Source organism: Manihot esculenta, chromosome 5, assembly GCF_001659605.2.
Source record: "Manihot esculenta cultivar AM560-2 chromosome 5, M.esculenta_v8, whole genome shotgun sequence".
Taxonomy (NCBI): domain Eukaryota; kingdom Viridiplantae; phylum Streptophyta; class Magnoliopsida; order Malpighiales; family Euphorbiaceae; genus Manihot; species Manihot esculenta.
This window is the reverse complement of record NC_035165.2, coordinates 25,941,424-25,956,416: the sequence shown is the minus strand read 5'-3', so window position 1 is coordinate 25,956,416 and position 14,993 is coordinate 25,941,424. Positions and strand designations below refer to the sequence as shown.

The 14,993-nt window shown below is 35.4% G+C and overlaps 2 protein-coding genes across 2 annotated transcripts; one reads left to right on the top strand and one right to left on the bottom strand.

Annotated features, from left to right (window-relative positions):
- Nucleotides 1-307: 307 nt before the first annotated feature.
- Nucleotides 308-9,078, bottom strand: LOC110614681. Its single transcript, XM_043956813.1, has 6 exons — nucleotides 8,857-9,078; nucleotides 5,286-5,456; nucleotides 4,136-5,061; nucleotides 2,688-2,794; nucleotides 2,515-2,580; nucleotides 308-708 (listed from the first exon to the last, which is right to left on the bottom strand). Exons 1-4 carry the CDS (start codon nucleotides 9,076-9,078, stop codon nucleotides 2,767-2,769), a joined length of 1,347 nt encoding a protein of 448 aa, XP_043812748.1. The 3' UTR covers nucleotides 308-708; nucleotides 2,515-2,580; nucleotides 2,688-2,766.
- Nucleotides 9,079-12,888: 3,810 nt separating this feature from the next.
- LOC110614680 (cytochrome P450 83B1) lies at nucleotides 12,889-14,617 on the top strand. Its single transcript, XM_021756298.2, has 2 exons — nucleotides 12,889-13,790; nucleotides 13,888-14,617. Exons 1-2 carry the CDS (start codon nucleotides 12,906-12,908, stop codon nucleotides 14,494-14,496), a joined length of 1,494 nt encoding a protein of 497 aa, XP_021611990.1. The 5' UTR covers nucleotides 12,889-12,905; the 3' UTR covers nucleotides 14,497-14,617.
- Nucleotides 14,618-14,993: the final 376 nt, after the last annotated feature.

Sequence of the window (14,993 nt, the reverse complement as noted above, 5' to 3'; positions counted from 1 at the left end):
AAAAAAAATATTTATTATTTAATTTGCTTTTGTGGCTAATCAGTCACTAATAAATGCATTTAAATCTGATTCATATCATTTTTCCAATAAATTCATAAACCTGCTATAATATCAATATGTACACACACATTCCAATACATAAAACATCAAAGACAATATATACACATCAACTTCATTTCATAATTCTGCAATCTAAAAGTCCAAAACATTATTATAGTTCAACACTAAGAAACTTAAAATATATCAAAATACATAATGTATCCAAATAGTATAAAATTCATATCATAAAACATATTATTTAAGTCAGTGAGATATGACATCATGCTAATCCATATTTAAGTCGGTAAGATCTGATGCTTGTCTTACATATGAAGATTTAGAGATCCCCTCAATAAAACTTAATCCCCTTGCACTTGGCGAGCCCTTGATTGAACTTGTGCAGGCATCAGCCATGGCAACATCATTATCAAAGAAACTCGATGGCCCATTTTCTTTTGCAGAAATTCTTTCAGTGATATGTTCCAAAGCAGAGGCTATATTCTGCAAAACCCAATCATGGACTTGTACTACAGGAACAGGAACTGCAGGCATGTCAGGATCTGAATTGGCAAAAAATGGAGCAGCTTGACTTAATGAAACTCCTTCAGAACCCTTATCACCAAATTGAATCAGAAACCCAAGGTGCTCAAGACCTTCTACAGTCAAAACCTAAGACAGTGTGGTTAACCTTACAAATTAGGACCAAGCTGAAGATGATATCACAAAGCAGAAAAATAAATTTCAGAAGAAACAAAGAGTTATACGTATTAATATTTCCTTCACTTTGGGTTGCTAGAGAATTTTGGGTTGCTATTGTTGTGTACAGTGCACTTTTATGTAGGTTGCTGTTTTTATAATTTTGATTATGTTTGTTTAAGTACCTAGATACACCAAATTCACATAGTCACAAGTAAGGGCTTGAATTTGAAAATTTTTAAAAAGAGTCCAATTCAACCCCCTCTTGGACCTTATTTAGGACAACAAAGCCTCTTCAAATAGAAAGAACTACCACATGACATTCTACATTTGAAACATTAATCAAGCAAAAGAAGTTCCCAAAATTTTTTTTTAAGAAAATCCACTACCAGGAGTTCTTCTACAAGCATTCCATTTGAAAATCCAAAATGAAAAACATTATCACATGCTTGTAGCAAAATGAGCCCTGCAAAATCCAATGCAAATCCTCCCAAAGAGGTTTTCATTATTTTATATAAACAGAATCAACCAAGCTCTATATTTGGAATCACACACAGCTTTTTTGAAATTTCTAAACAACTTACAGGAACATTGATCACAGCCCAAAGCAACTAATAAGCCTTAAAAAGTAAAATACAATATATATGCCAAAAATCGGTAAATTCCTTGCAGATTTTCATTTTCATTATTTGAGGAACTATATCACTTCTCTGCTTCCAGACTAAGTAAACAAAAAGAGTTCAGGAGTACTTGCTTGTGTAAACAATTTCCTCTTTCCACTAACATTCACTCTTCCAGTTCAACAAGGTTTACCTAAACCATCCATGAAAAAGCACAGCAAGAGCGCATTTGCAAAGTAACAGCAGCATGACATAATCAAAAACAAAAAACAAAGAAAAAAAAAGAGTTATGTTGCTCCAACCATAAAAAATTTCATTAAAAGAACAAAAATAATATTAGAGAAATACAAGGAAACCAAGACAAATAAATAATAATATTAGAATTGATGAAGCCCGATAGACTTCTAGCATACAGTCTGGTATTTACAAAATAACCCTACTGAAAGTTGATATTTATGCACATTGTCAATGTACAAACACTTGAGCCATCAATTGAACTAAATAAACAGGACTTTCCCGCATAGATAATGAAGCCATTCTTAGATAGACCAACTAGGTTAACAAGTTTAAAGCCCCAAATATTTATTGAAGCTCAGTTAATGCATAACTGGGTATTGCAGAACACCAAGCCATATGGAAGTTGCTATTCATTGATTCATGCAAAGAAGAAGAAATAATTAAAGATCATTGCCAAATGTATCTTCCATAAAGGAAAAGGAAGGGACAAATAAAGCCATAATCCCTGGAAAAAATTCTTACAATTTTTGAATTTATTAATATGTGCATATTTATGAGTTCAACATTAGCAAGAGTACTTCATACCTCAAAACAATTTCAGTGGACAATTTTCTAAGATATCCACACAATCCTTAATAAATCGTACTCGAGAAGTACGAATACAAAGACCGATAGTAACAGGAGACGCATACCTCAAAATAAGAAATTTGACAAGGTAAAACCATTGCATAGGACCTCTGACTAAACACAGTTATGGGAATATGGGCAAATAGATTCTCAAGTACCCCTATATTATCTAAAAGCAAAATTCGTTTGTTTTTTTTTTTTTTGGGGTGGGCGGTGGAATCATCTAAAAAAGAGCAAAGAGCAAGATACATGCAAGAAAAATTCAGAAAATATGACTGCAAACATAATCAAGTACCTCCTTGAAAAATCGAAGAAAATTCATCCATTGGTCCCAGTTTATCACCTTGTAATCACTCTGGATCTGTCAGACAACCAAGTTAACAAGTCATAAGACATATCATGGATAGATATTCAGATAACAAGATAGGTTAAAGCTAACAAATTATAGTAGAGGCATCAACAAACTACCTTTAGATACTCAATTAATGAATCAACCTCGGCTCGGAATTGGGAACCAAGTACAAGATCCAACAATTCACAAATGCTCTCAATGTCTACACTTTTTTGCTTCTCTTCTGAAATAATAAAATGAAAGAAAATTAACTATCACAATAAAAGAAAATAAAGATATTAATTGACAAGTTCATGAAACCCAAAGCAAATGCCTTTTTTTCTTTGATACATCAGAAATTCCTTTCAAGGAAAAGGGGTGTCGGCATTCAAACCCCTAATCATGGTTCTGCTATCTAGGATTGAAATTTTAAGATGATGACTTGGAGTTGGAGCTATTGCAGGTGATGATGATTGAGAGGATCAGGCTTGTTCTTGGTTATTATGCTGTTGTAATTTGGGGAGTGATTGGGGTGCCCCTTCTTGGTTATTCTGCTCTTGCAATGCCTGCTGTATTTAATTATTTTTTTTTAATAATTGATTGGGTTAATATTGTGCTGACTTAATTGGTGTTAATCAATTTTTCTTTTTATAATTGATTGGGCTATTGTTCTTGCAGCATTGCTTGTTGGAATTGAGATTTGGAGAAAGTTTTGACCAGAATTTTAGGGAGTTGGGGAACCGATCAGTTCTAAAGCGAAACGAACTGATTTTTTCATATCAGTTTGCTTTTACTTCTGTTCAGTCTGTAAAAGAATACGATTTTCAGTTTTCAGTTATTTAGATTTGCCCCAACCAACAGCTTTGTTGACAAGTGAATAAAGGAGTGAAAATTTGCTGTGCATCTATAGTAAAAAAAAAAAAGTGGGAAGTGAGGTCAGAATAAAAAGAGAGCAATTGCAATGTGATATAGTTATCCAATGAAGGGTGCAATCTCGATTCCAACTAGAATGCAAAAGTTCTATTGGATAGTCATTGAAGTCAACGAAAACCACCAAAATGAGCACTTAGCTTATTAAGAATTTATTACATATTGAATTCTAAGCAGCATGAGACAAAGTTCAACCACCTTGTTAATTACGAAAATCAAGTTTCATAAGGATATCAACTTGTAAAAGACTGCCCACTGGTGGATCTTGATGCTTAGGCAAATTTACAAGTACCTTATGATCCTAGCAAATGACACCATCAATCAGTCATAATGTGCATAAACATGCTTGAAACCATTTTGAGGAAATTAAACTGATATCCATAGACCATGTGCTCGAAAAAATTTATGAACACTAGGACGTTCAGCAGAGAATAGTTAGGCATGCATCAGTTGCCATAGGCAACTGTTTTTGACAATTACCTATCTCAGCCAATAGCACAAAAATCGGAGTACAAGCATAGACGCAAAGTTCTATACTCTCAAAGTATACTCCTAAAAATCTAAACATAATAAAATAAGCCATTAACCAGATATAAAAAACCTTAGTAATTATGCATATGTTAAAGTAAACAAACAAGCAATAGATGGAGATCACCTCAAAGAACTTCTAATGCCCCGCTTAGGAGAGGAATCCTCCTTCGTGAAGTACCACTGAGCAATAGTCCCACTGATCACATAAACCTGAGTTTCGACCATTGCAGTCAAAGACCACAGCATTGCAAGAATTGCCAATGCATAGTATGCAGGCACCCAACTGTCCTGCTTCCAAACACAAGTGTATTCACCACTTGATTCCTTTGGCACAATTTTCCCATTAAGCCTAGCAAACACCAAGAATACTACAATTGGAGCATAATAAAACACTAAACCAAATGTCAATAACGGTAAGGCCACCAATAAAGCTAAATTCTTTGACAGTGCATCAGAGGCAACCCCAATTATCATCACAGTCAAATCAATTCGATGCCAATTAGCTACAAGAATCCACATAATGACCCCAATAACTAAGAACACAAAAACCAGCACCAAAATCCTATAAACCAAAGGGAAGGCATCGATGCAAGTAGAGCTAACTGTGCAGGCAACGAACCAATAAATATTGAAGAAGATGGGAAGAACAATAAAGAAAGGAAGCGAGATGTACACAATCTGTTTGGTGTAATGCTTGAGCAACAAAAGAAAAAGAAAACAAATGGGTGCACTCAAAATGAAAGTAACTACAAGGTTCCATATCAAAGCCTCCCAAAAACCAGAACTCCACAAACTAAGTAAGTAATAATACACATGGGTTTCCAAGAACCAAACAGAAGACGACGACAGGGAGTCCTTGACGCAAGAAGTTGAGTTGAATTCATATGTAAAAGAAGAAAGATTGGTGTAATCTGGGTTTCTATGGGAAACAGAGAAGATTCCAAAAGCGAAAGTGCAAAGAACACAGAGAGCAAAGAGAATGAGAAAGGGAATATCTTTGAAGGGTCTCGGACCAGAATTGTAAGAGATCGGGAGACAAGTTTCACAGATCTATATAGGACTAGTCACTTAAACCTCCTTCACCCGAAAATTCCCAAAATTGCATCCTAAGCTAAAACCCCACCGAACAAACAAAGAGGGGGAAAATAAGAAAAGAAAGCGAAAAATTAAAAAAGTTTGAAATAAATAAACAAATGAAAATTGAGGAGAAGCCATAAACAGATAATAGAGGAGAAACTGAGTAAAGAGAAGACAGAGACAAAAACTGAGCAAACCTGAAGAGAGTTCCAGTCAAAGGAGATTTCGTCGTCGTCGACTGGGTGGAGATAGGAGACGTCGCCGCTGCCGACTGGGCTGCCGGCACTCTTTAGTGAAGTGGGGGAGAGAGGCGTTGATTGGGAAGGGAATCGGGGGAGAGAGGCGCGGACGGAGAGAGGGAAGTTTGACTGGAGCAAAATGGGAAAATAGAAGAGGGATTAGGGTTAGTTTTGTTAGTATAGCTAATTAGTGATTAGGGATTAGGAATGAGGGATTAGGGTTAGTTTTCGTAGGGATTAGGGATTAAGGATTAGAAATTAGGGATTAGAGTTAGGGATTAAGAATTAGGGATTAGGGATTATAGATTAGAGATTAGGGTTAATTTTGTTAGGAATTAGGGATTAATTAGGAATTAGGGTTAGAGATTACAGATTAGTTATTAGGAATTAGGGTTAATTTTATTAGGGATTAGGGATTAATTAGGTATTAGATAGGGGTGAGCAGAATTCGGTTCAAACCGAAAAAACCGATCGAACCGAATTGATTTGAAAATTTAGTTCGGTTTTCTATATATTTTGGTTCGGTTCGGTTTTTAATTTTAAAAATTTTAATTATTTCGGTTCGGTTCGGTTTTGATAAAAAAAAACAAAAAAACCGAACCGAACCGATTAATGATAATAATATGTTTTTTCAATAATATAGAGAAATTAAATCATATGAAGATTAAAATATTTTAATTAAATTTTAAAATACTAAAAATAAAGTGTAAAAAATAAAAAAATTATTAAAAATCAAAATCGATCAAACCGAACCGAATCGAACTGAATCAGACCGGTTCAGTTTGATTTGGTTTCTGATCAAAATCAGTTCGGTTCGATTTGTATAAATACTAAAATTTTGATTTTCGGCTTATTCGGTTCAGTTCGGTTTTAAACCGAACCGACCGAATGCTCACCCCTAATAGATATTAGGGATTAGGATTAAGAATTAGGTTAAATTGTTCCTTAAATTGTCAAAACGACGTCGTTTTGAAATCACTTAATTTAAAATTTTAAATAAAATAAAATTTAATTAAAAATTAAATTAAAATTTTAAAAATAAAATGGTCGCTGATTGGTTGTTATTTAGCGACTAATTATTTTAGTCGCTAAATATGGTCGCAAATAACTCGCGCCATTAATTCCCGCTAAATTTAGCAACCATTTTATATTTGGTCGCTAAATAGCGACCAATTAACGACCAAAAATTGGTCGCTAAGCTTTTTGTTAAATAAATATATTATTTCATTCATTTAGTCGCAGAATGGTCGCTGATTGGTAGCTATATAGCGACAAAAAAATATGGTCGCTAATTTTGGTCGCAATTTCACAGTTTTTTTGTAGTGTGTGGGTAAGACAATTGAGGTATTTATGGATGACTTCACAGTTCATGGAAATTCTTTTGATGAATGCCTTACCAATTTAGAAAAGATCTTGCAAAGATGCATTGAGACTAACCTTGTGCTTAATTATGAAAAATGTCATTTTATGGTTAATCAAGGTATGGTCTTAGGTCATGTTGTTTCAGCTAAAGGCATTGAAGTTGACAAAGCAAAGGTGGATACCATAAAAAAATATGCCCTATCCCACAACTGTTAAAGACATCTGATCATTCCTTGGCCATGCAGGATTCTATAGAAGATTCATCAAAGATTTCTCAAAAATCACCTTGCCATTATGTAGATTGCTCCAACAGGATGTAACCTTTGATTTTGATGCAGACTGCAAAAAGGCATTTGACTTGATTAAAGAATTGCTTGTGACTGCCCCAATTATTCAAGGACCTGACTGAAACTTGCCTTTTGAAATCATGTGTGATGCAAGCAATTATGCAGTGGGAGCAGTCTTAGGGCAACGTGTGGGAAACTCACCCCACGTCATTCACTATGCCTCTCGCACACTGGATGCTGCACAAAGCAATTACACAACAACTGAAAAAGAACTCTTGGCAGTTGTGTTTGCTTTGGAAAAATTCAGACCTTACCTATTGGGTACCAAAGTCATTGTTTATTCTGACCATGCAGCTCTGCGATATCTGATAAAAAAAAAGGAAGCCAAGCCAAGACTCATTAGGTGGATCCTACTTCTACAAGAATTTGATCTAGAGATAAGAGACAAGAAGGGCAAAGAGAATCTTGTGGCAGACCACCTCAGCAGACTTCCATATAGTTCTGCCCCATGCCCAGTCAAAGAAGAGTTCCCAGACGAACATCTGTTCGTCACTCACTCTGCCTAGATAGTCATGCCATGCACACCACACCCCAGGGGAGTACTCAGTTTCCTTTGTTCTCCTTTTCTCTCTTCTTTTACATTGAGGACAATGCATGATTTAAGTGTGGGGGTGCATATCTCTTCTTCTCCTCTCTTTCTTTCTATCTTCCTCTTCTCTCTTTTGCAATTTCTCCTTTCATATTCAAAAAAAAAAAAAAAAAAAAAATCTTTCAGTTATGCGATTTATGCTTTCCGTTTTCTTTTAGTATATTTTTGCTTCCAATAATACACACACAACCACAACCATCTTCTTCTTTTTTGTTTTGCTCTACTCAAACTGATAAACTTTGTTGAATGAGTCTTTCCTTCCATGACCCCATTAATGTGATAACTCTTTAAACTTATATTGAATCAATTGCAGTGGGTTATATTCATGTTTGAGAATTGCCTTTTGAATTGAATCTTTGAGTTTGCCATGGTGAAAAATATATTGATGACCCTCAATTGATTGAGAATGAATTAAAATTGTGTGAATGAACTTAATGTGACTAGATTTAGCGATTGGTGTTGATCTGCCCAAATTATTGAGAGAAAGAAAATTCAGCAAAGGCAAAGACCTCAAAAGCACAAATTGAGAATTGTTCCAATGATCAAAAGACTATGAACAAGGCGATTAGCCACTTGGATAGGTGACCAACTGAAAAATATAAACTTTCAAATCAAAAATAGGTTGGTGACCTTTCCAAGCAAGATCTAAAGTGCAAAAAAGCCTGAATAAAATATTTCAAGGTAAGGGCAAGTCACACCAAAAGCTAGAAAAAAGTCTTAACAAATAATGTGCATGGTTCCTCTTGAGGAAAACAAATCCTAGCCATGGTAAGCAAAGGGAAACAAGGAGAAAGGTGAGTAATCTTCATGCATATATTCTTCACTGCAATGATTCAAAATAGGTGTCTAGAGTAAGAGTTTAAGTGGAAATAAGGATCTAGAGTGAGAAGGCTTATTTGACTATGTTTATTTGCTTGAGGACAAGCAAAAGGTTAAGTGTGGGGGTATTTGATAGAACATAATTTAGTCCATTTTATATTAATATTATTAATAAATATTTACATGATTTCTGCTTAATTTATTGTTTTTAATATTATTTTGCAGAAAATGGTGTAAAAGGACAATTTGGAGAAAATCCCCTAAAACTGCCTTATTTGGAGCAAAAGAGAGCAACCCTGCCAAGTTCGATTCAAGTCGAGCTAAATGAGAAGAAAATATTTTGAAGTGTGAATGTTGAAGCAATTGGACGGCCTATTTCCGCAAGCTCAAATCAAAGCCCATTCACAAATACATGGGCAGCGCATTTCCTCAGCTCCAGCCCACGGATGGGCCCTGCCGCTTCAACGCCCCCATTCGCATCGTGGACAACCCATTCACCAGCACATGGCCGCAAGTCCACCATTCCCTCCAGTGGACCGGTCCACGCACAATCAAGCCCAGCGCTCATCTCCCGTGGACCGCACATGCCAGCACTCACGGGCTTCAACTCCAGCACATGGGTCGCTCGCGTCATCAACGTGGACCATGGACTCCCAAGCCCAATTCACGCCGCGTGGACCAGAGCTTCTCGTCAATTCACGCGCACAAGGGTCCCACCAAGGCGTTTCAGCAATTCACTTCACGATGGCCCATCCCCGCCAAAGTGCTTCACAATTCCAGCGCACATGGGACACACACGTGGGACCGCGCCGCATTGGTGTTCCCTAGGGCGCACATCTCTCATTCTATTTAAGGATCCTTAAGCCAGACAATTCTCACTCGGCAGTTTCGGTGCTCGGCGCAAAAGGCAGAATCTCCATCGGTTTTTTTTTCTTTTCTTTTCCTTTTAATTTTCTGTTTTTAATTTAGGGCTAATTTCTTAATTCTAGTTGAGGATTTGTTGAAACTAAGGTTGTTTAATGGGTTGTGAGATCTGAACATAAATTATTGTTTTAGTTTTGTTCAATATTTATGCAATTGATGCTTTAATTACATGATTACTTTGTTGTTTTGATTAAATTGGCCACTTGATTTTAATTGCAAAGTTAATTAATTGTTAGTTGGGATTATTTTTAGTCCATAATTGCTGGAAATATTCTGACCTTAAAACACTTGGGATAAAACCCAAGGGAATTGCATGATCTAGCGTTATCTCCATACGTTTGGATAGCTAGGATTGGATCTCTCTATTTCTTTATGCAATTGACAATTGTTTGATGCCTAGGGCCCAAGGACGTTCCTTGGCAATTTGTTAATTAGTAATTAATTAGAGGACGTTCCCTAATTAATTTAATCATAAGGAGAGACATGGTGGTGAGAAGCGTCTTCCACCCCATAACTAATCTATTGAACCAATCAAGATAATTCAAGTTTCAATGATCAACCCAAACAACCAAAGTGGATCCATATCTTCAACTAGGCTTTTCTCATATTGATTTACTCTTTTATTTTATTATTCGTTTATTTTAATTGCTTTTAGTAGTTTATTAATTAAATCAATCTCAAACCCCCCATTTTACTTTTATTGCAATTTATTTTTATCTCATTTTTAGTTTATCTCATTTAATCCCACTTTCAGTCTTTTATCTCATCTTTAATTTATTATTTTTTCAGTTCATTTTATTGGTCTTGTTGAGAAAAATAAATAAGTAATCAATTCTCTGTGGATTCGATCCTTTCACCACTATCTGCAGTTGTAAAATTGTTGATAACCAGGAAGGTTATTTTTGACCGGTTTCGACAACCGCGAGTCATCTATGCTTGGTGAATGGTAAGTACAGGTGTTATATACACATATACAAATATGGGACAGGAAGACCAGGACCCCAGTCTACGGCCTGGCACGGTTTACTGGGACTATGTGGTGACAGGTTTACTCTTAATGTGGATTGTCTGTGTTATGATGCATTCCATCAGATCATATTTTAATGAATTGTTTTACTATTCTACTCACTGGGCTATAGAGCTCATCCCACTCCCTTAACCCCAGTCTTGCAGGTTCATTGTACAGTGTTCAGGGGAAGTCCAGAAGAGTAGCAGAAGAGAGCAGAGTTATGTAATAACTTAGGGTGGACATGTAATATTAAAGAGATGTACAGTTGTGTATAAAGTTAGAATTGTGCTTGACTTAGTTAGTGTTGTAAATCTTTTGTTATATACATGATCTGTGTTTATGTATATGTTTTACAGAGTTTGTGCAAAACCAGGCTTAACAGGTATGAAATAACCCATCTAGAGCAAGCTCTAGTCAGAGGTACAGACTACAGGGTACAGAGATAGTGCATACACAGGTTAAGCCCTGGTACAGAGAAAAGAGTTTTTATTTTCACAGAAAAAAAATGTATGATCATGTATGAGATTTACAGGTACACAGAGAGTATAGCAGGCTTGCTACGGGCTCTGGCGGCCTTAAGTCGACCTGAATCCTAGCACCGGTGACGGTCTGTTTTGGGGTCGTTACAGTTGGGTTCCAAACTGGCTGCCACTCGTCTTGAACAAAATCATAAGCTGGCTCTTGCGAAGGGTGCTGAATTCACTACTCCTACTTCCTATAGGCGCTTGGTGGGTTGCCTTATTTATCTCATCATTATTCGGCCCGAATTATCCTACGGTGTGCATATCCTTATGCAGTTCATCCAACGACTGCTGCAAGTTGATTCGGAGGCAGCGAGTAGTACATTATATCAAAAGTCATCCTGGATAGGGTATCTTAATGCGTGTCAGTTGTAACCTTACCTTGATCGCTTACTGTGATTCTGACTGGGCCAGTTGCCTCTTGACGTGCAGGTCTCTTACTGGCTATTTTGTTCTTTTAAGTAGCTCTCCCATTTCTTAGAAGACTAAGAAGCAACCGACTATATCTCGTTCTTACGCTGAAGCCGAATACAGATCCATGACCACTGCCGCTTGTGAACTCAAATGGTTGAAAGGCCTACTAATCTCTCTTGGTGTGTCTCATTCTATGCTTATACAATTGTATTGTGATAGTTAAGCTGCTTGGCGCATTTTGGCCAATCCTGTCTATCACGAATATACTAAACACATCGAAGTAGATTGCCACTTTATTCGCAATGAAATCCATTGTGCAACATTCGCACTCTCTACGTCCGCAGTTCCGTGCAGCTAGCTGATATCTTCACCAAGGCCTTAGGCAAAGATCAATTTCATTTTCTCCTTAGCAAGTTGGGCATTCGGAACCTTCATGCTACATCTTAAGGGGGTTATTGGAACATGTCAACTAGGCGTCTTGATGATTCGACCTGTTGACCAGAAGTCTTGACGACCTACCGACCTATATTGACTTGTCTACCATCTTGACGTCCTACTGACCTGTCTGCTAACTTGATGTCCTATCGACTTATTCTATGTGAATACCTTTTCTTTTCTTTTTTGTCTTGTGCAGTATAAAAAGTTTAGTTTATACAATATAAGAAGTTTAGTTTGTATCGTATAGGAAGTTTTGTATTTTTAGGATTTTCCTAAATAAGAGTGAATCTGGTGTGTATATTTTCACATTCCTGACAATGAAACACAAGAATTCATTCTCAAATTTTGTGATTTATTTTCACATTTCTGAAAATGAAATACAAGGATTTTCATTTTTAAATTTTGTGATTCTCTTTCTTTATAGCGTCTGTTGTTTTATAAAAAATATTTTTTAAAAAAATAATTTTTTACATTCTTTATTTAAATTTAATCTATAAAAAAATATTTTAAAAAATAATTTTTTATTAAGAAATTATTTTTTATATTTTATGAAAATTTTATTAAATGTTTATATATAAATTTATTAATATATTTTATTTTTATATTAAAATTAAATAATAAAAAATATGTTATTTCATTAAAAATATTTTAAAGACAAATTATTTTCTGCCAATACAAAATTTAAAGATAAAAAAATAAGTTGAATTGTTTGGCATTCAAACAAAATTACGAAAGTTTTAAACATTCAAAGACTTAATAACAATTCTTTTGAATTATTAGATGTTGGAGTTAGAAAATTATACCTGACAAGTGGGTTTGCGAGAAAAATCTTTCTGTAAGATGGATAAAGTCTTTCTGTGAGATAAGATTGAGTGGCAGCATCTGAATTCCAGTCTTGTATTATCAATTCTACCAATATATATAATATTTGGCTGGGCTGTAATGTCAAATTGTTCATTTTCATACATACTATCGTGTTTTAAGATTTTTGTGCTCCGTGCAAGTAAAAACAACTTAACAAATACTTCATCTTTGGACCAATACGAGTTTCGTCAGCTGTTGCAACAAAGGAAAAGATCTGGTTTTATATATATGTAACTAGTGGTCTCATTTTTTTAGACTTTGTATCTCAAAATCACAATTGAAACACACAAAATGGTTATGCTTACACTTCTCCTGTTAGCTCTTCCCTTCCTTCTTGCATTTCTTCTCCGAAAACTCAAAACCAAAAGAAATCTTCATTTGCCACCTGGTCCCGAGGGTCTTCCATTCATAGGCAACTTGCATCAATTTGATAGCTTAAACCCTCATTCCTACTTATGGCAGCTTTCTCAAAAACATGGTCCTGTAATGTCGTTGCGTCTAGGTTTTGTCCCAATCCTCGTAGTTTCCTCTGCCAAAATGGCTGAAGCAGTCATGAAAACCCATGATCTTATATTCTGTAGCAGGCCTGCTTTAGTTGGCCAGCAATGGTTGTCGTACAATGGTTTAGACTTGGCTTTTTCACCTTATAATGCTTATTGGAGAGAGATAAGAAAAATTTGTATGGTTTATCTCTTCAACTCTAATAGAGTGCAAAGTTTCCGTCCCATTAGAGAATTTGAACTTTCCCATATGCTTGAAAAGATCTCCAAATCAGCCGTTGCCTCGAAACCTGTGAACTTGTCTGAAGCCATGATGTCGCTTACAAGTACTATAATTTGTAGGATTGCTTTCGGGAAGAGGTACGAGGAAGATGGGGTTGGAAGGAGTAGATTTCAAGAGTTGTTGAAAGAAACTCAGGCCTTGTTTACGTGTTTTTTTGTTGCAGATTACTTTCCTTTCTTGGGTTTTATTGATAAGTTCACAGGATTATTACATCGCCTAGAGAAAAACTTCAGGGAATTTGATGTTTTCTATGAACAGATCATCCAAGAACACCTTGACCCAAGTAGGTCAAAGCCTGCAGAAGAAGATATTCTTGATATCTTACTTCAACTGTGGAAGGATCCTTCTTTTAAAGTTGATCTCACCTTTGATAACATCAAAGCTGTGCTTATGGTAACTTCCTGATCATGCAAGGGCAAATTCTTTCTTTAGTTTCTTTATATGGAGCCATGCACTAATAATGATATTTTTTTTCTTTTGCTCTATACAGAACGTATTCGTGGGAGGAACAGACACCAGCGCAGCTACTGTGGTTTGGGCCATGACCTTACTGATGAAGAATCCCATGGCAATGAAGAAAGCTCAAGAAGAAGTAAGAAAACTTGTTGGGAGGAAAGATTTTGTAGAAGAAGCTGATTGTCAACAACTACCCTATCTCAAAGCTGTGATCAAAGAAACAATGAGACTGCAACCCACAGCTCCCTTATTAGTGCCAAGGGAATCAACTGAAGACTGTGTGTTAGATGGGTATGACATAGCAGCTAAAACTGTAGTTTATGTGAATGCATGGGCAATTGGAAGAGATCCTGAAATCTGGGAAAACCCAGAAGAGTTTAATCCTGAGAGATTCATCAATAGCACTATTGACTTGAAAGGCCAAGATTTTGAGCTGACACCATTTGGAGCTGGTAGAAGAATTTGTCCTGGGATTTTTATGGGTCTCGCAACTGTAGAGGTGTCTCTAGCTAATCTACTTCACAAATTTGATTGGGAGATGCCTGTTGGAATGAAGAAGGAAGACTTGGACATGGATGCGCAACCTGGTCTTGCTATGCACAAGAAAAATGCTCTTTGCCTTATGGCCAGGAAGTATGCCTGATCTTTGGGCAAGCATTCATATGAAGGAAAGACTTATAGATAGGATTTCTCAGCTTTACATAAAAATAAAACATTTATATATTAAATCCATATAATCTGATTTAGATAATAATTTTTCTTAATATAAAAGTCATTGTTGCGGCCATTTTCTATTAAATAATATATATATATACTTTTTATTTTTGTGCTTGATTTTAGTTCTCCTAATTATATTATTATTATTATTATTATTATTATTATTATTATTTTAATTAAAAATTATGTTCGTAATTTAGTTTTTATGATATTACGATAGGTTGAAAATTTAATTTTTTCATTATAGTCGTTAAAATTTTTTTTAATATAAAAATTGGGGGAATAGAACTTGAAATCTATCAGATTTACTTAGATATATTTACCATCAAACTAAATTCATGAGTACTTGTTAGAAAATTTTAATTTTTATCTAAATTAAAGTATAAGTTTTATATTAAATTTATTAATTTAGTTAAAAAATTA